The following is a 22,684-nucleotide window of genomic DNA, read 5'->3' on the forward strand; positions in this document are numbered from 1 at the left end:
AGCCCCAGTGAAATGTTTTCCTTTATAGAAGTTGCCACGGTCATGGTGTCTCTCACAGTAATAATACCCTGATAGGCACCTCATTGAACCCTCACACTGATGCTAGGGAAGCAGCATCCTTCTTATTTCATAAGCTTTTTGCCACACGCCTGGCTCCCTACTAAAGACGTAGCCATTGTCTGAGTGACTGGTACTCAGAAATACAGCAACCTTCCCCACTTGAGTGAGGGCAGATCTTGGAAGACACAGGAGGGCTTTGCTTTGGAGATCGGGAGCTGGCATCGCAGTATGAGAGAGGGACCAGTAGAGTGAATTTACTCCATGTTCAGGGAAGGTCAGGACATTTGTCAAGTAAACACACTCCGAAGTCTTTATTACTGACCCCAGAGCCCACACTCTCAAATCCCTCCGTTTGCCACCACCCCCAAGAGCCAATGTATTGCATTGATTTCAGTCACAGTCAGAAATCCACATTCATTAAAATACTGGGGATTGGAGGTGGGAGGGTACAGGGGCCCAGAGTGTTGATCTGCCCTAAGAGCTTGTCCAAGGCTAGAAACAGTTTGACCTGGCTGTGGGGATCAGATGGGGGCACAGGATGTAGGCTGGGAGCTCGGCAGTGCTACCTGAACTGAAGATCGAGTTTCCCCTTTCCCTCAAACTGGCTCCTAACTTCACTCTCTTATGGTCCATGTGTCAAGCCTACACTTCCACTTACATGGCTATAAGAGGCTAGGAAGAAAAGGACCCCATTTTCTCTCTCCAGCTGCTATTCTCTGCCTGCTTCTGGCCAAATGGTGAGGTCACCAAAGGTGGCCCCAAGAGCAGGGGAAGGAGCTACAGCATGCTGTTTCCTGTGTGGACGGCTAAGTTGTCAACGGAGATAAACTCAGTTCCAGTTGGGCCAACAAGGCTATGTCAAGCCTGACCTCCCACTTGGTCACTGGGATGCGAATCCAATTCCACTAGATACAGCTCGGAATTTCCCCCATACTTTTTCAGGTCTGGTCCTTTCTCGGGTCTGAATCAGGTCAAACATTACATCCAGGTTTCCAGAGAGCCCATGACTCCACTCTGACAACCATGACACTGTTTCTTATACTCTCCCCTGCCTCTCCAAGTCATATTATGGTCAACTTCTCGATGCAAAGAAAATGCATTTTGCTAAACGCCACCACGACAGCAGTCTGCTGTTCTTGTCCCAGAGGCTGCTAAGTGAACGTGGGTTTGAACAACAGAGCTGGACTAGGAGGCATCCTCTGCTGTTGGTTCTAAGGTTACAGCCTACATGTGTCAATGACAGATGGACACAGGGAGGGAAGGGTAGTGGTGCCTGCCACTGGAGACACAGACAAGAGGTGACCTCCAGGCTGGAGTGCTTGGAGAACAGGCCAGTTGAAACTTCCCTGAGACTTCAGGTGGCATTCACAGTAAGAAAGTCAGCTGGGGTCTTGCTTCCGTCTACAAGAAACACCAGGCTACTCGGCATGTGCTTGCTATACACCGTGGCATGACGAGGCATACAGATTGCTCTGCAGTCCCTCACAAGCTCCATTCCTGGGGCTAAGGACTGAGAAGTCCAGCTTGACAGGCTAACTGGTAGAAAGGATTTCCTGATGACCAATATCTGAGGGAAGTTCTTGAGCTGGGCTACATTCAGCAGGTCAAATTCAACCAACAACATGGTGGTGTTGAGGGAACCAGAGGGAAGAGGCTCTAAGGGCTTGCTGGCTCTGACAGAAACTTGTGCATTTAGTCACCAAGGCTGTATCTCCAGGAAGTGCTGCCACCTACCTTATTGGGTAGGGATTTGTTTTCTTCTAGGAACAGCAGTGAGGTATAAATCAGTATATCAGAGGAAAAAAAATAGCCCTCGGCAACAGATGTGCTGAAAGTAACCAGGTAGTTATGATCTTAAGAGGTCAGGCTGGACCATTGGATGTCTCCTCTTACTCATGTATTCCAGGCTTTAAGAGTGGATCATAAATACTTTGGGCTTCTGTTGTGGTGATGGTGTGCTGGCAAGTTCTATGTTGTCCACAAGGACATTCTTGTCTTCTAGTTTAATGACTGTGGGCTCTGGGGCAGGGGCTGGAGTTGTGTTTTTGTGCGTGTGGGGCAAGCTGATTTGGCTGATGTCCAAATCCTTGAAAGCATGGAGCATGAAAACACCCAGGATGATGGTGACAAAGCCAGACAGGGTGCCCACAATGTCCACAGCAGACATGGTGTACCACTCCTTGAAGAGGACGATGGAGGAGACCACCACCACTGTGGTGAAGAAGACGTAGTAGATGGGGAAGACCAAGGAGGTGTTAAAAATATCCAGTGCCCTGTTGAGGAAGTTGACCTGGATGATGATGGAAAGCCCCAGGATGAGGGACAGGATATAGGGGAGGGGGTGATGCACAACTGGTAAGCCCTGGAAGAAGTTCCTAATGGTGACGCCGAGCCCCTTGACGGCTGTCACAGAGAAGGATCCGATCACCGAGCAGATGATGATGTAAATGAGGATATTCCTTTGCCCATAACGTGGGGCCACAATGAAGATGAGGATGAGGCAAGACACCACCAGAAGGACAGCAAATACGATGAACCCTTCAGGAAAGATGGGTACAAGTTATTCAGTGAAGGAATCGGATAGTATCCAGGGCCCCGGGCTTCTAACCTGACACATGTGGGTTCTAGTCCCAGCCTCAGACCTTCTAGTAACTCATGCAAGTTACTAAACTCTTAAGACTTTAGTTTCCTCATTTGGAAAAAAAAAAGGATCAAACAATGGGATTCCCTTTATCTTGAAGAGCTATTTTATGAGATGATGTATCGTCTTGCATAAAATGATAAAAATAATGTGTGTTTAGAGACATGCCTGGGGCATGATGAACAAGAAATACTTTGTATTCACATCAACCCAGGAAGCCTTGCTAACAGGTACCACCCAGCTTCCTTTCTGTTGTTCACCTTTTCCTCAAGGGGGCAGCATGAAGATGGCCAGAGCCCAATTAGGCCGTCTATACACAGTTCACCCCTTAGCATTTTCTGCAAACCCAGTGCTTGAAGCCTACCTGTGTCTTTCATCTTGGAAGCCATCTCTGCAACGGTCGTGATCTTCTCCTCTTTGGGGGCATGTATGACCATCACTGTGCTGCCAGCCATGCAGATCACACAGCCCAGCTTCCCTAGTAGATTCAGGCTCTCTCCCAGGCAATAGGAGGAGAAGACCGCACTGTATAGGAGGATGGGAGAAAGGGATTGAAGGGGGTGCCTATCCCAGCCCCCAAAAGACACATGGGGGCCGAGTAAACACTTATGGAGAACAAGAGTCTGGAACTTACTTCTCTCTGTAAAGAGCTTCCTAGATTCCTTCCGTCCAACCCCAAACTTTCAAAAGTAGAAACACATTTCTAGGGGATTGTAATGTGTGCTGGAGAAGCAGAAGAAGCATGTAGATCTCTTTTATGTTTGAAATGGAAACTGTCCCCAAATCCAAAAGTTCGTGGTTGGTTTATTGTCAAGTTGACACAAGCTAGAGTCATCTGAGAAGCGGGAACGTCAGATTAGCAAATGCTGCCATCAGATTGGCCTGTAGGCAAGCCTATGAGGGCATTTTCTGGATTGATGTGGATGAGCAGTGGGCAGTACCATCCCTGCGTAGTCCTGGGGTGTATAAGGAAGCAAACTGAACAAGCCAAGAGGAGCAAACTCCTATGTGACTTCTGCTTTAGTTTCTGCTTCTAAGTCCTTGGCTTTCCGCCATGACGGTCTGTAATTTGTCAGGCCTTTCTCTCCAAGTTACTTTTGGTAATGGTGTCTCATCATACCAATAAAAAGCAAACTAAGACAAGTTGAGGGAGTCTTTCAAAGTGCTCTTGTCCGACTCCCGATCGGCTGAACGCACTGTCCTGCAGTATTGCTAGGAGATGTTTTTCCACCATGGCTCATACGCTCCCATAGCAGGGAACGAGCCAAATGAGTACATTGCAGATTCACACTACTTACTTCAAATGCTCTTCCTGGCAGTTTCTATTTCCTGCTCCATTTCTGTTCCTTGGGTCATAGAATATGAATCTACTTCTCCTTCACGTGTATATGCCAATATAAATCACCACACTGTTAATGATAGACACTATGTCTTGGGCCATGTATTTAAGAGGTACTGTGTTGGTGTCAATTGGACAACTATATGACTTAGCACATGCACTGCTCCCAGTTTACAGATAGGAAAACTGAGCTCACGGAAGTTTAAATGATTCAGCAAAGTCCTTTGACTGGTAAGCGGCAAAGGCAGGTTTTGAACAATACGTTGATCTTATTACAAAGCTAGTGGGTTTTCCCTTTATGTTAAAGAGAACCTTTATGCTTTCCAGAGTCTTTCCTGAGCAAGATCCTGTAGCTTGGTGGTATCATTTCTGTTCCTTCTGTTTCTTCTAGGAAGAAAATGGGGGCCTGGGCAGGCTGGGAATGAGCCTCACTTGCATTACGAAGGTGGCATTAGTTTACACTAAAAAGGTATTGGCTGCCCTGGGTAGCATCAAAAAGTCTTGGCTTGAAGGCAAGCCTGTGGACCATTTTCTTGATTGGTGATTGATATGGACTGGCTCAGATCCCAGTGGGCAGTGCCAACCCAGGGTAAGTGGTCCTGGGACTATATGCAAATTGGGCAAGGCTAGAGCCCCAACTATTTCACACAGGCAGCACCAAGCGGTGGAGGATCCTATGCCTCTCAAAACATCCCAGGAGTGGGAATTTGTAAACACATCAGGTTTGGGAAGTGCTTGGGACTGAGCAGCGACACCAGTCAGGCCAGTCATGCACTGAGAGTCAGGAATCTACTTGCCTCACAATTGTAAATGTTTCGAAATTATCACCAAGTGGAAAAACAACACAGAAGGGATTGTGGGTGCCAGGTGTGGTTGGCTGGGGTTTATCAGAGCTCCAGAGGTAGCCCCTAAATGAAAGCATCCCTCAGATGTGGCTTAAGGACTCCCACAGAAGTACCTATGTTCATAGCTTGAGAGAAATGGGGTGTTAAGATGAGGTGTAATTTTTTTATTGAATTATCGGTTTGGTTGGTTTGGGGATAGTAGCCGTCAAACCCAGGCATATTAGGCGAGTACTTTACCCTAGATCACCAGCTCTAACAGTCTTGGTTTTTAAAACTGTTGTTTGCAAAGTCTTTACTGAGAGGCAACATAGTCTAGCAAGGCTGGGCTGCTAACACTTGGCGTCTGGAATTATACTCCGTAGGTGGATCCTGGTCTGACAACATTGTCTTCATATTGACATACATAAGTGGAAGAAGGTTTGCTCTACCACTCAAGGAAAAGAAATAGACCAAGAAGTAGAACTTGCTGGAAAGTTACCTTGGCCAAAGTAGTTAACCCCTCTGGGTCTTGGGAACGAGTGGAAGGATTAAGTAAGTTAGTACACAGATTACATTCAGATGATTTAATGTGTACTTTTCCTCTGTAAATTGTCACCATGGATGCTTGGAGCTCATTTCTTCTAAATCCGCTGGATATGTTGTAGCCCCATTTAGCTCTCTGGGTCTGTATCATTAGCATTCTATTTTGCATATGGAAGAATTAAGGCTTGACTCCAAGACTTATGGATCCATAGCTGCTAAGGTTTGAGCATGGCTTAGTACTTGGGGCTGGGAAGATGGCAAGCATTGAGGACCTGAGTTCAAATCCCCAGCACCCACCTAAACACAAGCTGTGGTGGTTTATGCCTATAATCCTTGTGCTGGGGAGGCAGAAACCAGAGGATTCCCGAACTTATTGGACAGACAGCCTACACAATTAATTGGTGAGCTCCAGGCAGTGTGAGACATTGTTGAAAAACTAAGGTAGAAACTAAGGAAGACAATGAACTCTGCCCTCTGCCCTCCACAGACAGCTTACACAGAAGTATATACATATGCACATGCATCTGTATACACAACTATACATATTCACATGTACAAAAACTACATACACACTATAAACAAAAGAACACTGGGGCTCATGCTCTTGGTTCATTGAGGGGATACTGAGGCCCATGGCAGCCATCCATGAGGGCCTGGAGCTCCGAATAGCATGTGCCTTCTTTCCAGGACTTGGACTAGCTTGGGGTAGCTGCTCCCACTTTGGTAAATTCAGGTTCTCAAGAAACTGAAACTAGGAAATAGCCAGAGGTGTCAAAAGAGGGGACAGTGACCTTATGAGGACGCTCAGTGCTCCCAGCGGTGTGACAACTGTCGCAGGTGCAAACGCATAGGCCCCGAAGTTGGCAACTTCTCCAGCAGACACTAGGAAATTAGAGGAGAAAAGAGGCCAGGGTGACTCCAAGGCACCACGTCCATTCCAGATGAATCTGGGCAGAGATGGCGTCGGTCAGTTCAACTGTACCTAAAACCCAAGACCAGCACTCCTTAAGATCCCTTCTGGATGCTGTCTCCTTGAGACAAGGTCAGACCCACTCTGCTGTGTTCTCCCACTGTACTGTAAAGGTGGCAAGGCCCTAGTCCCTGAGCTCACAGTGAGCTGAGAAACTGCCATGTTTTGGAATGTCCTTTAGCTTTCAGTACATACTCTGTTCAGTATGTATCTTAGGCTGACATGTTTTCATCTCTACCTTTAAAATAGGTTCTAGAAAATTCAATAAAGAAGTAGTTACCATTATGGATTCTTTGAGTACCACTTGGTCCATGAACTAGTCTTTACTCGGGGGAATTGTGGACAGTTATGTGGATTAGTTGTTTTGTATTTGTTGTTGTTGTTATTGTTATTGTTGTTTTAATCAATTTGACACAATCTACTCTCATCTGAGAAGGAAAGTGTCACATCAGACTGGCCTGGAGATAAGTCCATGGGACATCTTTTTGATTGCACATTTTAGCAAGTGGCCCTGGGGTTTATAAGAACACAGAGTGAGCTAGGAGAAGTAAGCCAATAGCCAACACTCCTCGGTGGCCTCTGCTTCAGTTGTTGAGTTCCTGCCTTGGCTTTCCTCTGTGATGGACAGAACCTAAAGTAACTTCACAGAAACCAGGAAGTCAACCAAACCCTCTTCTCCTGGAGTCACTCTGGGTCAGTGTTTTAATCACAGCAAGAAAACAAAACCAAGACAATAATAGTCCAAGACAGGCAGCTTAGAAATGGCTTTTATCAAGGAACCAAAAGGAACTTTCCAATTGTCTGAGTTTCTAGTCTGCCCTTCCCTGCAAGAACCTTTTCCATTTGCCTGCTGAGAGCACAGCCAGGGTGTTGTGTGTGAAGACAGGTGGTGAGTAGGCTAGCTCAGCCCAAGGTAAGGACTGAACCGAGGGCTTTGTGCACACTAGGCAAATGCTCTCCCACATGAGCTCCACCTCAATCCTCTGTACCTGTATCCTTATCTTTACAGAAGGGACTTCCTTGGGGGCTGAGAAAGTAATTGCTCAGAATAAGATGTCTGCAGGGACAAGATTTTCCCAAGGAGCTTGGCCTTGGGCTCCCAGTGTCTATAACAGAGACAGGACAATTTCATCTCCCTTTCCCTTCGTCTCCATTCCAGCTATCAATAGATCACTGTTCTTGGTAATGAAAGAAGCCACTTACTGGTAGCAAAGCCAGCCCACCACATTGGGTCCTTCAGGTAACCGTAGCCTCCGTTCACTATAGAAGGGAATAGATGCAAAGTTAAGCGTTGGTGACAGCTTGTGGGGTCCTGCCTTGACTCCCTTAACTGTCCCCCAGAACTTGCTTCTTAGCATTTATATCCAGTGGCCCTGTTTCCTATCTGTGGCTTGGACTTGTCTTTTGAATCCAGCTGTGTGTCTAACTACTCATCAGCATCTGTCGCTTCTTTTACAGATGCCCCGATCTCTGCCCTCAACATGACTCTTGACATTCCTTTGCAACTCTGCTACTTGCTAAATGAAACTCAGTAAATGACACTTCTAGAAACCAGAGGCCCTTCTCCCCCTTCCTTCTGCATCCAAGTCTGTATGGCTGATTCTGTCACCAAAAAGCAAACTGCCCCCACCTCCTACTCCATCATGTCTGGCCAAGAGAAGCAATGGCTTTGTTACGAGATACCGTGACCATATGCTTATTCCGGTAGCAACTTGTTTCTTGCATGGCAGCCAGTGGTTTTGAAAAAAGGCAAATTGTACCACTTTCCTCCATATAGCTGCCCAGTGTCTTCTACTTACCCTTCAAACAAAGCCCTAATCCTTATGGGGACAGGCAGAGGCTTTGTCCCATCTACCTCCGCAAACACTCTGGTTGTACTTTCAGATTCAAGAATCATTAGCTCTTTCCTGCCCCCAAGCTCTTGATCTGTGTGTCTCCCTGTGTGCTCTCCTCTAGTGTTGGTCTGAATCCAAACCCACTATGGGGGTCTCTGCTGTTTCCCAGAGGTGCCCAGTCTGGTCTCTAATTACTATTGCTTCTCCTTGAGGTGGCCATTCCCCTTCCCGGCTCTTGTCACTTAAAAATGTAGCTCATCTGTTCATCTTCAGCTCTTTCCCCTCGTGGCATTAGGAGCATCAAGAACTTTGTGTGCTTTGCTCAGAACCCACAGCTTAGCCAGTGCTGAACAGTATGAAACAACCATGACAACGATGATGGTAGTAGAAAGACCTGAGGAGAGGTGGCTATTCTTAGAACATTGATTTTTCTAAACACAAATTCTTTTGTTCTTATTAGGTCTGTAAAAGTGTTACTCTCCATGCCATGTTAAATGCACTTTACCTAGGAGCTGTAGTCTCAGAAGACTGTGAGACAGGAGACTAGGGCAGGGCAGATCCTAGGGACGCCATCTTTCTGAATGGTTAGTCAATCACACTTGCTCTGTTCTTCAGTGAGCATAAGCAGACATTTTTCTTAAGGTCACTGCCTGCCAAACACTTGTGTGAATGAATGAAGGGCAGTAATGACCCTTGCCTCAAATGTATCCCTACATATCCCAGTGTTTTTCTTTTCTTTTTTCTTTTTTCCTCCTTGAGACATAGTCTCTTACACAGGCTGGCCTAGATTTTCATACGTAGTCCAGGACAACCCTGAATTTCTCCTGCTTCTACCTCTCAAGTACTTAGATTGCAGGCATGTATCATGCCTGGTTTATGTGATGCTGAGATGGTACCCAGGGCCTTGTATAAGCCAGGTCATCATTCTGCCAACTGAGCTATATCCCAAGCCCAGTCATTCATCATGGAATACATCGTGGGTCCGCCTAGACCCACCTGCTTAGGTAATGCTGATTGTGGTACTAGAGCTGAGGGCATGGCTCTTTCTAAAAATGTTATAGCTGAGCAGCCCTGGTCTTAAGCCCCCTAAAGTAAAATGCCTACCAAAATCCCAATGCTGACATAACACCATATAGAAAATCCCATAGCATTAAACTTATTTTTCATGCACCAAGTTATTAACTAGCCATGTAAAATCACCTTCAGTTCTTTGTGAAAGGTAAAGGGGTGGGGGGACAGAAGGAGTTTTACTTTCAGACTTGAGTCCCATCCTCAAGATATCTCATTCATATGCAAAATACTCCTAAATATGAATAATAAATCTGATACACCAACAGTTTTGTTTCTGATCATTTTACATAAGACACAATCATCTTGTACATGACATCTGAATAACTATTCAGATACTACTTGTCTCCCTCCTTTTTATATATCAAGGGTGATGACCCAACCCAGAGCCTTGTACACACTAGACAAGCATTCTACCACCGAACTGTTGAGCCCCTCTCCCCCTCTCATTTTTTTAACAGAGGATCTCACTATGCAGGTGTGATGGCTATTCCTGGTGGTCACCTTGACTATATCTAGAATGAACTACAATCCAGAAATGGAGGGCACGCCTTGGATTCCAGATCTTGAGTCTGGAAGACACAGGCTTCTGTTCTGGATCTTGACTTGGGATGATACACGCTTTTGATCCAGATCTTGAGGCCTAGTGGCCAGGAAACATTTAGGCTCAGGCAAGGTACTACAAGCCTTTAATCCCAGAAGACAGAGGCAAGCAAGCCTCTGAGTTCAAGGCCAGCCTCAGACAGAGCAAGTTCCAAGTCCAGGCATGGTGGTACACTTTTAGTCTGGACCACACCTTCTGCTGGGGGCCTACATAAGGACAATGGAAGAAGGAAGACTCACTCTTCTTCCCCTGCTTGCACTTACTTGCCAGCACATCTGTTGGAACTACTTCTTCAGGGTTCCAGCATATACAGAAGAGCAGCTGAAACACCCAAGCTCACGGGACTGAGTAACTACTAGATTCTTGGACTTCCCATCCACAGCTGCCCATGGTTGGGTTAGTTGCACTGCAGACTGTAAGTCATTCCAATGAGTTCCCTTAATATAGAGAGGCATTCCGTAAGTTCCGTGGCTCTAGACAACCTCGACAGGAGTTTAGAGAGATCGTACGCATGAACTCACTACGTAGTGTAGGCTGGCTTTGACTTCACGATCCTTCTCGCTCTATCTCTGCTGGGATGGTACTGTCCTGGTTAGTGTTTTGTCAACTCAAAATGCTAGAGCGATCTGAGAACAAGACCTTCAGTAGTGGTCTCTGCCTCAAACAAATTGGTCTGGAGGTAAGTCTGTGGAATAGTTCTTGACTGATGTTTTATGTGGGAGTCCAGCCACTGTAGCTGATGCCATCCCTGGGAAGGCAGTCTGTGTTGTCAAAAAAAAAAAAAAAAAAAAAAAAGCATGCCGAGCTAGCCATGAGGAGCAAGCCAGTAAGTGGCCTGTCCTACTGCTTCAGTTCCTGCCTGACTTCCTTTTGCTCACAGTGTTTTATCACAGCAATAAAATGCAAGCTAGGATAGGTGCTGTGCTCCATCACTAGTCTGTCAAATTGATGCTGCTCTTTGTGGAGTTTCTAGATGAGGAAACCGGGGTATAGAAAAACACATTTCTTGCCCAAGGCTGCACTAACAGCAATCAAGAAAGCAGAATTGTAATCGGAACAGCCTGTGTCTAAAGCACAGCGTCTCGTGGGAAAGAGTCAGGCGATGAACAGGTCCGAACAAGAACAGGCCATCTTCCCCAAACCTGTTTCTCCCTCTGCATTCACTGCAGAACACTGCTGCCATCATCTCCTGGTTGCTCAAGTTACAGAAGCCTGAGTCACATCCTTCTACCCTCCCCTGGGAGGCAGGGAACATCAAAGCAGGTGAGTTCTACCTCCTCAAACTATGCCTGGAATCTACAACATCCCTTTACTGTCCTACCTCTCGCCCATGGTAATGCCCTCCCATGGCTTCTACTCCAGGACTCTAATCCAGTCTCTACCCAGCAACCAGGGATCCTTTGCAAATCATGAATGTGATTCATTCCCATTTGTTCCCATTCCAAATGCGACTCAAACTCTACATGATCCTGTTGAGCTGGCTTATCGGCCCCTGCACTCTCTGGTCATCCTGAACTGCCTTCCGGTCCCCATCTAGCCTGGTCTCACCTCTAAGCCTCGGCACTTGCTGCTCCTCCCATCTCTGATTCGGCTCCCCTTTCCCTGCTGGTTCACCATCCAGGTCTCAATGTAAGAATCAACATTTATAGAAAACTTCCCTTCTGCACCCAGATCTGAGCTTTACATATTCCAAACTATGCCCATAGGAACCGGTATCACCCCTCCTAACAGAGGTACTCAGCACACCACAGGATGGTTTCCTATGGGCTGTCTGTCTCTCTCATTCGATCAGATGTACCGCAGGACTCTGTCCCCAGGTCTCACACTGCACCTAGTACACGGCAGGCAAGCCATACCTGATTGAGTTCAACAGATGGTATAAATTCCTTTCGGTGTAATTTCCTTTCTTGAGGATTATTTCAGGGAATCACACCCAGTCTTCCCAAATGAGCAAGACTTGGCACTTGGGCAGCAGTTTGCCTGGATGTGCATGGGCCCCTGAGAGTATGACCTGATGTGGGCTGGGGCATTTGTGATCCCATTTCACAGGAGAAGTTGTGACTTTCCAGGAGGGCTGGCTGGTAAGAATTCAAGCTGAGGTAAAGCCTGGAGCGACTGATTCTCCTGTCTGATCCTGAAGCTTCTCTGTCTTTACCCTAACGTAGACATCATGGAATTCTTGGGAAATACTGGATTGTAAAGGAAGGTTTCCAGCTATGGCAGTGGGGATTCTCAGTAGGGTTGACAATGAGCCTCCAGTGCCCACTGGAGGCCCCATCCTCAGATTATCACCTGAGTCCCTGGAAAGGGAAGCCATCCACCACAGGTGCCCCTTGCCCATCCCCTAGAGCCTGAGGAGCCTACCTGCCCTTGTGGCCCCTGTGGCCACAAGCCGAATGAGGCCTTTCTTCTTAAGGATGACACTGGTGCCAATGAGGAAGCAGGAGAGGAAGGCGAGGCCCACACCGATGTAGAAGCCATACTTCTTCCTGATCCTCTCTTGCCAGGTGATCAAAGTGGCATTGTAGGGCTCTTCAGGGCCGATGCCTCTCACAATCTGACAGAGGACCTCTTGAGAGGAGCAGTAGAGGCTGACTATGGAACCTGGAGGGAAAAGCATGGTGAAAGCAACACTGAGGATGTGGGCATGGCTTAAGGATGCTGGAATTGACCTCTGACTTGGACTTCATGTTTCTACCCAAACACCAGACCAGAACGAAAAGAGAAAGTGTATTTCCAATCCTCAATGCTTTGAGCTGTTTTCTCACCAAGGACATCATTTGCATGGACTTAGCAAATTATAGGACCTCCTATGGAATAGGTGACTTTTTAAAATCCCCATTCCACAGACAAAGAAATGGAGCCTGTGTGTTTACTTGCTCAAGGACACAAAGATTGTGGTTGGTTATAATGTCAGTTTTCAGTGAATTCGCTGGGGGACAGGGATTTACCTGAGGACTTGTCCTGTTTGTCTTAACTGACATGGAAATTGCCACTTTCAGGTGGCAGCCCAGGTTAAAAAAAGAGCACGACAGAAGGAAGATTACTGGCCTTTTGCTCACTCTGCCTTTCTTCATGCTTGGAGCTCATTTACCTTGTTTCTCCTATAGCAGATTCCTTCCCGGGTGACAGATCCAGCATTTCTGGGGTTCTTTCATACACTGAGGACCAGCTGCTCTGCAAGAACTCTCCGGGATTTGAGCAGCAGACTGGGAGGGCTGAGACACTCAATCTCAATGGACAGAGCAACTAGCAGGTTCTTATGCTTTCCAGGGCAAGACAGTCAGTGTGGAAGTGCCCTGACTTCTGAGGCACCCAGCCTCAAGGACCTTGTAACTACCCAGCTCTCAACCTCCGAGGAGCAATGTAACTGTTGTCACTACTGCAACATAAGCTCATTTCAAACATTCTTTTAATGTACATTCATTCTATAGAGACAGTTGCCCTAGGAAACCTGGACTAATACAGATTGTCTGGTTTTGAAATGCCAACCTGTGGTACTGATGCCTCCCGCACTGCTAAACACAGCCAGGTAAACCTAGCCATTGTCACATCCTCAGGGACCCCTCTTAACATCCGGTCTTTTGCTCTCCAGTAATAAGCTCACTCAGGTGCTTCTTCACCTTCATGCCGGATGTAGTTGGAGTAGGAAGTCACCTCACAGAGTCTACCCAGACCCTGGCCAACCTGCTGAGGAGTGAGGTTCCTGTCCTTGGGACCTCACCATTTTGGGACTTATTTCTAGGTCAGCAGCTGTGGACCCTTTCAGGGCACAACTGGATCAGTGTTCCCAAAGTCCCATACAGATCTGTCTCGTCACGTCACTCTTCTTGCCTGATTCTTTCCTCAGGTCCCAGAGCCAGCTGCCCACCTGTCTCACTAGCACAGACACCAAGGGCAGTCTTGGGAGCAAAGGGCAGACCCTCAGTGGCACACAAAGCTATACACATCCTGGGCAACATAAGAAGGCACAACTGAGACTCTGCCAGCTACCATGCACATGGCCCCCTGCTCTAGAGTTTACCTTGCGGACTCTTAACAGCCATTCAGTGAAGCAGTCACAGAGACCATTTCCAGACCCTTAGTAGAAGAGATTGAGTTCAATCATCTTCCTAAGGGGACACTGTAATAAAGGTAAGTTTATGGCCATACCCACCCTGGTTTTGTTTGACCTGTAATAAAGGCGAAGCCAAAAGTAAACCCCATGCCCCATGATAAACAGGCTGCCCACAGGGCAGGGACGTGGAGGATCCATCCATCTTCATTGTGGTCTATACATTAAGATCTGACCATTACAAATAGTCCCAAAACTGGGGCGCTTTCCCGGGAACATTCAGAGTTGGGATTGTACTGGAAGCTCAGAGGGGTCAGCTCATCTCTCTGGCCATGACAGCCTTGGGGCAGTAGCAGCTGGATCACTCTCAGACAGACCTGCCCTTGAAATTCTTCAGTTTACTCAGTTCCCACAATCATGTTTGCTATTGGCCTTTCTGCCTGTTTCAGCTCTACCATATATCGCAAGTGTTTAGACCTCAGTGTCAGGGACCTAAGCCTAGAGCAGGTCCCTTTCAGACCATGCTGGAGTTCCGACTCTGCCTAGATGCTTCCCAAACCCAAGACCAGGGAGCTTAAGATTTGGCACATCTGCAGCAGAGTAGCAGTTTGGTGGAGCAGAATAAAGCCAAAGTTGACTTTTGAATGTGTCCCCAGAGTCATGGAGAACCGGTACAAGAGCCCTTCAGAAAACCCAGGTGGTCTTGGATGTATCTCAATGGTAGAGCTCTAGCCTAGGATGGGCAATGCTGTAGGTTCCCACCCAGGTACCAGAAGAAAGAAAAGGAGGCATTCATTAAAAAATAGTGAGGGGTTGGAAGGGCAGCGGAAAGTGGAAGGGGAGCAAATATGAGACATCACAATTATTGATGTCTATGGAATTGTCATAGAGGATCCTCCGTTCTGTATGCTGTTTTAAAAAAGCAATAAAGTGGAAACCAAACGAAACAGCCCATCTGACCCGCGTATTTTCTGCTGGGGAAACTGAGGTCCCATAAAGAAAACAGATTTGCTGGAGTTGGGGCTGAAATTCAGCGGGACGTTTGTGTGTCTTTTGCTATGAGAAAAGAAGTCATCATCTCCTCCCAATCAGACCGGTTCTGCCCTGCTCGCTCCTGTTCCACCGGCTCAGGGCATCCTTGTCCACGAACCTCATCTGGGGAGTTCCCTGAGCTCAGGAAATGCGGGCAAGAAAGTCTGCTCCCTCACGTTTCCCCTGCTTCATCCGGCTCACGGATAGTGGGCGGAGCTAGAGGGCTCACCTCAGCCAGTGCCCCTGAGCTCAGGACATCAGTGGAACTTTTCTCCCAGTACAGCGAAGCTATAACCAGAGAGCTGATGGCCAAGGGAACTTGATTCAGAAAAAAAGGTACTAGGAGGATAACCCTTATCTTTGTCTCTAGAATGTTCTACAACCACAGATGTCTACTTGGGATAAGGAGTGAGGCTGGAAATGGCCCGCCTGGTTACTCTGAAGACTGAGTGAGGTTCAGGCAACATTTAAGTGCTGGCTTCAAGCTCTTCGATGAAGAAGGGCAGAAGTTAGGGACTCAGAGCACCACACAGGCTGCGCTTCAAAGACAGGACGAAAGCAGAGAAAGTTCTAGATGAAAGAGAGAACAACAGCCACATAGGGCCAGGAGTCTGAATCCAGGAGGTGGTTCATATTCCCCACTGTGGTATATGCTGCAGCAAATTATTAGAGCTGCCAGAGCCTCTGTTTCTGCATCTCTAGAATGGGCACAGTGAAATTGCCAACTATATGCCCTGGGGATGAAGGCCAGTGTTAGCATGCCTTCCTAGCATATACAAGGCTCTAGGTTCAGTTTCCATTGCAAGAAAGAAAAGAGAAGAACACACACACACACACACACACACACACACACACACACACACACGAAAGAGAGAGAGAGAGAGAGAGAGAGAGAGAGAGAGAGAGAGAGAGACATATGCACACTAGTAATAAATACATTTAAAAATAAAATCTAGGCCCAGTGACACAGGCTTCTATTTCCTGACTGAGAGGGACTGAGGCAGGAGGATCACACATTTTAAGCTATTCTGTACAATTTAGACGTCTTTGTCTAAGCACAACAAAAATAAAGATAAAACAACTGCCCTCATATTAGAGTGTTTTTTTTTTTTTTTCTGGGATTAAACGGTGATAGGACCAAGGTCTACATAGTTAAGAAAATTCCAGAAAGTCAAGAGTAATTCCTGAACACTGTCTGAAGTTCTTTCTTTCCCTTTTCAAAATGTGTTGTGTCATTTTGGGATGTGGAGCCTCTCTGCTCCTCCACTCTCTGGTTTAGGTGATGGAAAGATACGTCAGCAGGTGTAAGGCTAACCTGCAATGAGCTGACAGTACCCCTGAGTTTTCTATCCCACCGCTTTCACAGGACACCTGCCCCAGTGCGCTCTGTTTTTCTTCTTTCAATTGCTTCAGCTCCCTGCAGCTGCCACTGGAGGTGACATCTCCGGCAGACCCGGAACTTCGGACAGTTTGGGAACCAAGTGGGAATATATGATGCTGACCTCCCCCTTCCCAGCCTTCTGGCCCCAGCAGGTGAGGAGGAGGTGGCGAGGATGGTGGGGACAAGGTGAGAAGCGCAGCGCCCGCCTACGTCCCCCACCCCCCACCCCCACAGCCGCACGCACCGTTCTCGCAGCTGCCATTGGAGTTGGCGACCCGCAGCTCCATGGGGACCTGGGCTGAAGGCGCCCGAGGTCCGCGGCTCCTGGACAGGTTGCCGCGACTTGTCCCAGCGTGACTCGGGCACGAGAAACCGCTGGGGTCGGGACCCAGGGGTGGGGAGAGTGACGCGCGCCCCGAAGGGGAGGGTCCTCGGGGAGGAGTCACCCTGTGCCTTGGGCAACACCGGGCGCTGGGGAATCAACTCTGGGGCAGGGGCTCATGCCCTTCTTGGGTGCGACTGCAGCTGGGTGCCAGCCACCGAGTCATCGGCCAGAGCCAGGGGCAAGAGAGAGGGGGCGGGTTCCCTGGGCCCCGCCTTTCGTCTTTCTGGGATGCCAGTACCCACATGTAGCTTCTTCAGTGGCAGAGTTTGATGCACTCCGGGATGGCACAGAGGAAGGCCCTTTGGGAGGTGCAAGTTTCAAATAAAGGTCTGAGAACCTGGTTCCTCCTCGCTTTTCTTTATCCTCCTGGTCTATCACTGCCTAACTTAGAGGTCTCATCTGTGCTGGGCACTGTGGGTGATCGGAGCCCTTAAATGTTCAGTGCATTTCTGTGTCTCAGGCATGGATGATGGCGGGGGATTGATAGGCTGAATGGAAGAAGGAAATGATGTGGTTGGCAGTCCAAATGAATCAGGCTAGTCTGTTCTTACATAGTTCTGGGAGTAACAAGTTAAGACCAGCCATTTAGAAGCAGAAAGTTTCTAAAACTCACCATTTATAAATTTTACACATATACAATAAAGTTATATAAACACACCTGCTTACATGATAAAAGTCATGGTTGAATGTATATGTGTAAGAGTGATGGAATATGTGTGTGTGTGAGAAATGGAATATATATATGTATATATATATATATATATATATTCATTGTATACATGCAGCTTCCTTACACCCTTGTGTGTATGTGTGTGAATGTCCATGCCACTCACAAGGAAGTCAGAGAACAACTCTCTTTCTACCATGTCCTAGGGACCCAGCTCAGGTTAGCAGGCTTGTGCTGTTTCCCACTGAGCCTTCTCATTTTTTTATTTGTCAAAAAAAATACCTCGACACGGCTATAATGATGGTGATGATGGTGATAATAAAATGAAGGAAGGTGTCACTCTGCAGGTGACAGTAAAACTGAGCCATAGCAACAGTGTGAAGTGCCTGCCACCAGCCAGGCAGAGTTCTAAGACCTGACCAGACCCGGCTTGTTTAACCCCTATGTCTACCATACAGGGTACACACCTTTACTATCTACAGAGAGCACACTGAGCACGGTGAACAGGGAACTTGTCCTGGATCTCAGCCAGGAACGGGAAGAACCAGGATGGAGCCCTCAAGGGTTCATGGAGACTGAGGCGCCAACCAAGGACCCTGCATGGGACTGACCTGGGCCCTCTGCACATCTGTAATGGTTGTGCATCTTGGTCTTCAAGTGGGAATCCTAACAGCAGGAGCAGGAGTTGTCTCTGACTCTGTTGCCCGCCTTTGGGACTCTTTCCCCCTACTGGGGCTGCTCATCCAGCCTCAGTAGGAGAAGATGTACCTAGTCTTACTGCTACCTGATATGCCAAGGACGGTTGGTATCCAAGGGAGGTTTCCCATTTTCTGAGGAGAAGGTGAAAATGGGTGGATGGGGGGCTGGGTGTGAATGAAGGGGAGGAGAGGAGGGAGGGGAAACTTCGGTCAGAATGTAAATTAATTGGTTAGTTGGAGGGAGAGAGACAGAGAGAGAGAGAGAGAGAGAGAGAGAGAGACAGAGAGAGAGACAGAGAGAGAGAGACAGAGAGAGAGACAGAGAGAGAGAGAGACAGAGAGAGACAGAGAGAGAGACAGAGAGAGAGACAGAGAGAGAGAGAGAGAGACAGAGAGAGAGACAGAGAGAGAGAGAGAGAGAGAACCAGGATGAAACTCATGATGTCAGCTGGCACTTGAGACTGAACACTGGAGCAATAGGTCAGATCTGGCAGTGGGGCCATCTTTGGATACTCAATATCCACAGGTTTTATTTATCTCATCGAGCTTCTCGCGAGGTAGGCTCCCTTTCTAGTCCATGTGAGGAGAGAAACAAGGCCAGAGCCCCCTGAGCTCCCAAGCTTGATCCTTATAGGCACCACACCCCGACTCCATCTTGTTTGTGGCTTCCTATCTGGTCACCAAAGAATGGTTTCTCCAGGCGCATGGCTTCCTCTAACGTTTTGGGTTAGTCACTTGCATTCCCCTAAGGATCCAGTAACTCAGCTTCTTGTTCGTTCTGTCTCTCTATGTGAACTGTCATGGGGGGGGGGGTTAGGATGGACAAGCAGAGGCTGGAGGAAGAAGAGTTATCATAGGCATTGAGGAAGGAGCAGCCATGGAAGGCCGTGGGTCCTGTGTGCTGCCTCCCTCTGAATGTGTGTGAAGCCGGAGCCCAAACGGGATTGAGAATCTTTAAGACCAGCATGAATCAGAACACTGAGCAAGGAACTGGAACAACTGGCTGAGTGTGGGAGACTATCGCTCCATCTGATCGTGCTACCCCAGAGGGAAGAGGCGACACGATAATTTTTCTTTTCTTGTAGTTCAGCATTTCTGCAGTACGGGCTGGAACACTGGCCCTGGCCCGGCCCCAAACCCTCCTCACGTTCAGACTCAATCACTTGTGTCCTAAGGACAGAGGCGTGCACATGCACATGGCTTCCCTCTGCTTAGACATTGCAATTCCTTCCAATTGTGTTGAGGTACTGTGGACAAATAAAGCCTTCGTGTATGTGTGTGCACATGTGCACAAGCATGCCTGTGTGTGTACATTCATGTGTGGGTGCTCTCAGTCATTCTGGAGGATAGAGGCTGACCTCTGATGTCTTTCTCAACGAGCCCCCTCACCCCCCATTTAATTTTGGCAGCTAGAGTCTCTCTCTGAACCTGGAGCTTGCTGCTTCTGTTGATCTGACTAGCCAGAAGACTCCTAGCAATCCTTCCATCTCGGCTCTTCCCTCCTCCCAGCAGTCCCCGGGCTCACAGGCAAGCACTGTCACAAACTCAAGTGCTCATGCATGCATAACAATCACCTCACCCACAGGGACAGCTCCTCGGCCAAAACTTGCATGTGTTTAAGGGATGCGATGTAATGACCTGATACGTGCTCCCCTTGTGAAAGATTACCACAGTCAAGCTGAGTAATACTTCCACTCCACACTTCACATTAGTGTGTGTGTGTGTGTGTGTGTGTGTGTGTGTGTGTGTGTGTGCGTGCGTGCGTGCATGCTGGGGAAATGTTTGTGTTAAGAACACATAAGATCTGGTGGCTTTTCTTAGTAGCCTTTAAAAAAAAACACAACAAAGTATATTTAAATTATTTTTGCCGTGGATGTGTCTATATGTGAAGAGAGATAGACATGTGTGTTCTGCAATATGTTTGGTTTTATATGGATTTGTCAGTTGAGGAATGTGTTTGAGAGTCCTGGGTAGATGTCCTATGCTTCAGTGAGCCTTCCCTGGCTCAGGTGAAGTTTGTGTTTTAAGCTGGAGAGAGGACAGAGCCCACAGAGGGCTTTCCATACCCTGTGGGGCCTCAGGCTCCCCATCTGCTCCAGGAGGGGGCAGGGCTGCTTAAGGCTGGCAGCAGGGCAATCTTATCGGGGCACACATAAAGGGCCCTATTGAACTGCAGGCTCCTCGGCTGCCATCCTGACAAAGCCCTTTTCTGCTCAAGCCACAATGGCTCTGTCAGGCAGGTAGCAGGGCCTGCAGCATTGTCTTCCCCCCATCAAGAACAACAGGGCTCACTGTTTGACCCAGCCTTGGTCTCCCTGGGGCGGGTGGAGGCTTTGAAAGAGTCTGACCAGCTAGGGACAGATGGGTTCTGTCCTTAGGCAACCAGGGACTGGTAAATCAGCAATAAATCTTTTGCCCAGTTATTTAAGGATGAGCAGAGAACAAATATGTTCAAACAGCATCTTCTAGAACCTTGACTTTCCTAAGCTCATGTCCAAGGATTGGTACTAAAGAGTTGCACAGACAGAGGTGGAACCATTGGCCACACGTGCCTAATGAGCCCTTGACAAGCAGCCAATCCAGGCAGAGGTTTGTTACAAGCATCAAGCATCTTCTGTTACGCTTTTGGACCGGACAATCCTTTGATGTAGGGTCTTTCCTGTGCACTGTAAGTTGTTTGGCAAGATCTGGCCTCTCCTTTCAGGTTACCAAGAACATACCCACGTCTCCACCTTCTGCCCTTGGATTTAATGATTCCCCCCAAACATCTCCAGATAAACTGCCAGATCTTGTAAGAACCACAAAGATCTCAAAGGACAAATGAGATGATAACCGGAGAAATACATGAGAGAAATAGGTATTTAATTTATTTTCCTGTTGCTCTGTTTTCCTTTGGCATTTTATAAAAAAACGACACCTGTTAAAATTGCTTCAGCAGCTTAGATGTGTTTCTCTTGGACAGGGTTGTTGACGATGAGAAAACTCTGGGCCACAGAAGGAAAGTGAGCAGTAGTAGGTCACGGGGGGGGGGGGGGGAGGGGGCAGGAGGGGGGAGGGGAAGAGGGAGAGACAGAGAGGGAGAGGGAGGGAGAGGGAGAGGGAGGGAAGGAAAGGGAGAATCACTCCAGAACACCTCTACTACCCCACATATGTCACAGTGAAAGGACATTTGCAAATGTCCTTTGTTGGGGTGTTTTCAATGTCATGTCGTCAAATAGCACCTCCAGAGGAATAGAGACAAGAGTGCAGATGATACCATTCATATGCTCGCTGCATGTTATGTGTGCGCTCCTTCAATTTTGACAGTGGCCTTGGGGAACGGGCTCTGTGTTTAGCTCCATTTCCCAGGTTAGGGAATGGAGGTTCACCTAGGGCACTCAGTCATAAATTGCGGTGTCAAGACTCAAGTTCTTGAGTTTTCAATGCATAGTACCTTAAAGCTCTAGGTCCAGGGACACTACACGAAATATGGGAAGGTCCTTCCTCCACCTTAGATTCTATCCTGGGTAAGTAATAGTCTTCAGCCCCTCCCAGCTATGCAAAGCTGGTCTTCATGGCAAGGGCTTGTGTCAACTCCTTGGGTTGAATAGGAACCATGGGGACGTAGACCATTGGAATGGAGAGGCTGAACTATAGTTTTTCAGGTATGTCCATGGCATGGCTGCTGTTCTCCTAAAGAACTTTATTGTCACTGGAAATACTGTCAGGAATGGTCAAACATATGCATGGCCCAGCTATAAGAAGGGCTATATCAAATAACAGGGGTCTGCATACAACTGGTAACCAATGCTGAGCACTTTGCCAGTAGACTAAGCCCTTGACTGATAATAGTTGGTGTGGCTACGACAAGCAGGCACTTAGAAAAACTTCAGAGAGGTGGACTGACTTTCCCAGTTTGCACAGTGATGGATAGGGCTGGGATATTTTTTCTCTCTCTTACAATAGTTCTCTTAATTAAGGCACTGGTATGATGAGGCTAGCCCCTTCTTTTCCAGCCCCTTCCTGGTCCACTTCTCTGGATGGCTGGGGAGATGGGACCCTTACAGAAACCGTTGTGAGGGGATCTATGCCTTCTCACCAAAACCTTATTTAGGTGCCTGGAAGGACTGACCAAATTCAACCTCTTTGTTTTGCGAATAGAGAAACTGGCATAGAGTAGGACAAGATCATGATCAACATCACTTGGGTAACAATCTACCCTTGAAAGCGACCCTGGTCACTTTTGCTTCCCTCTAGTCTTTCTTTTTGGCTGAACTGAGGGTAAATTGTGAGTTAAAAGTTTGGGATCATTTTTCAAGGATGAGTCAATGTGTTAAGTTTTTACTTCCATTGTTCCATTTAATTGTTACAAGCTTATGCACCGGACACTGTCATTAGCGTCAGCTTAAAAACAAGAAAACTGAGGCTCAAGAAGTTAAGTAACTCCCCTTCAGTGACACAGTGACGGATGAAACCCAGAAGACTGGTTCTAGAACTTGTTTCCCGGTCACTCTTCTCAGGCCGGACCAACATCTGCCTACATATGGAAGGGTTTGACATCACTGTCGAGGGCAGGGCTCATTCCGAGGCACACGGCTGGAAGT

The 22,684-nt window shown here is 47.6% G+C and overlaps 1 protein-coding gene across 1 annotated transcript; it reads right to left on the reverse strand.

Moving 5' to 3' along the window:
* Positions 1–5: 5 nt before the first annotated feature.
* Positions 6–16,718, reverse strand: Nipal4 (NIPA-like domain containing 4). Its single transcript, NM_001106995.1, has 6 exons — positions 16,596–16,718; positions 12,249–12,488; positions 7,581–7,637; positions 6,199–6,289; positions 3,066–3,226; positions 6–2,598 (listed from the first exon to the last, which is right to left on the reverse strand). The coding sequence occupies exons 1-6, from the start codon at positions 16,636–16,638 to the stop codon at positions 1,970–1,972; spliced, it is 1,221 nt and encodes a 406-aa protein (NP_001100465.1). The 5' UTR covers positions 16,639–16,718; the 3' UTR covers positions 6–1,969.
* Between the last annotated feature and the right edge of the window lie 5,966 nt (positions 16,719–22,684).

The sequence above is a fragment of the Rattus norvegicus genome, chromosome 10 (assembly GCF_036323735.1).
Source record: "Rattus norvegicus strain BN/NHsdMcwi chromosome 10, GRCr8, whole genome shotgun sequence".
Classification (NCBI taxonomy): domain Eukaryota; kingdom Metazoa; phylum Chordata; class Mammalia; order Rodentia; family Muridae; genus Rattus; species Rattus norvegicus.

Coding starts and splice junctions, on each gene's coding strand:
- Nipal4 (NM_001106995.1), bottom strand. CDS start 16,638: ATGGAGCTGCGGGTCGCCAACTCCAATGGCAGCTGCGAGAACG. Junction 7,638..12,248: donor CACAGGGGCCACAAGGGCAG/GTAGGCTCCTCA, acceptor TCCCTTCTATAG/TGAACGGAGGCTACGGTTAC. Junction 3,227..6,198: donor GCACTGAGCGTCCTCATAAG/GTCACTGTCCCC, acceptor CCTCCTATACAG/TGCGGTCTTCTCCTCCTATT.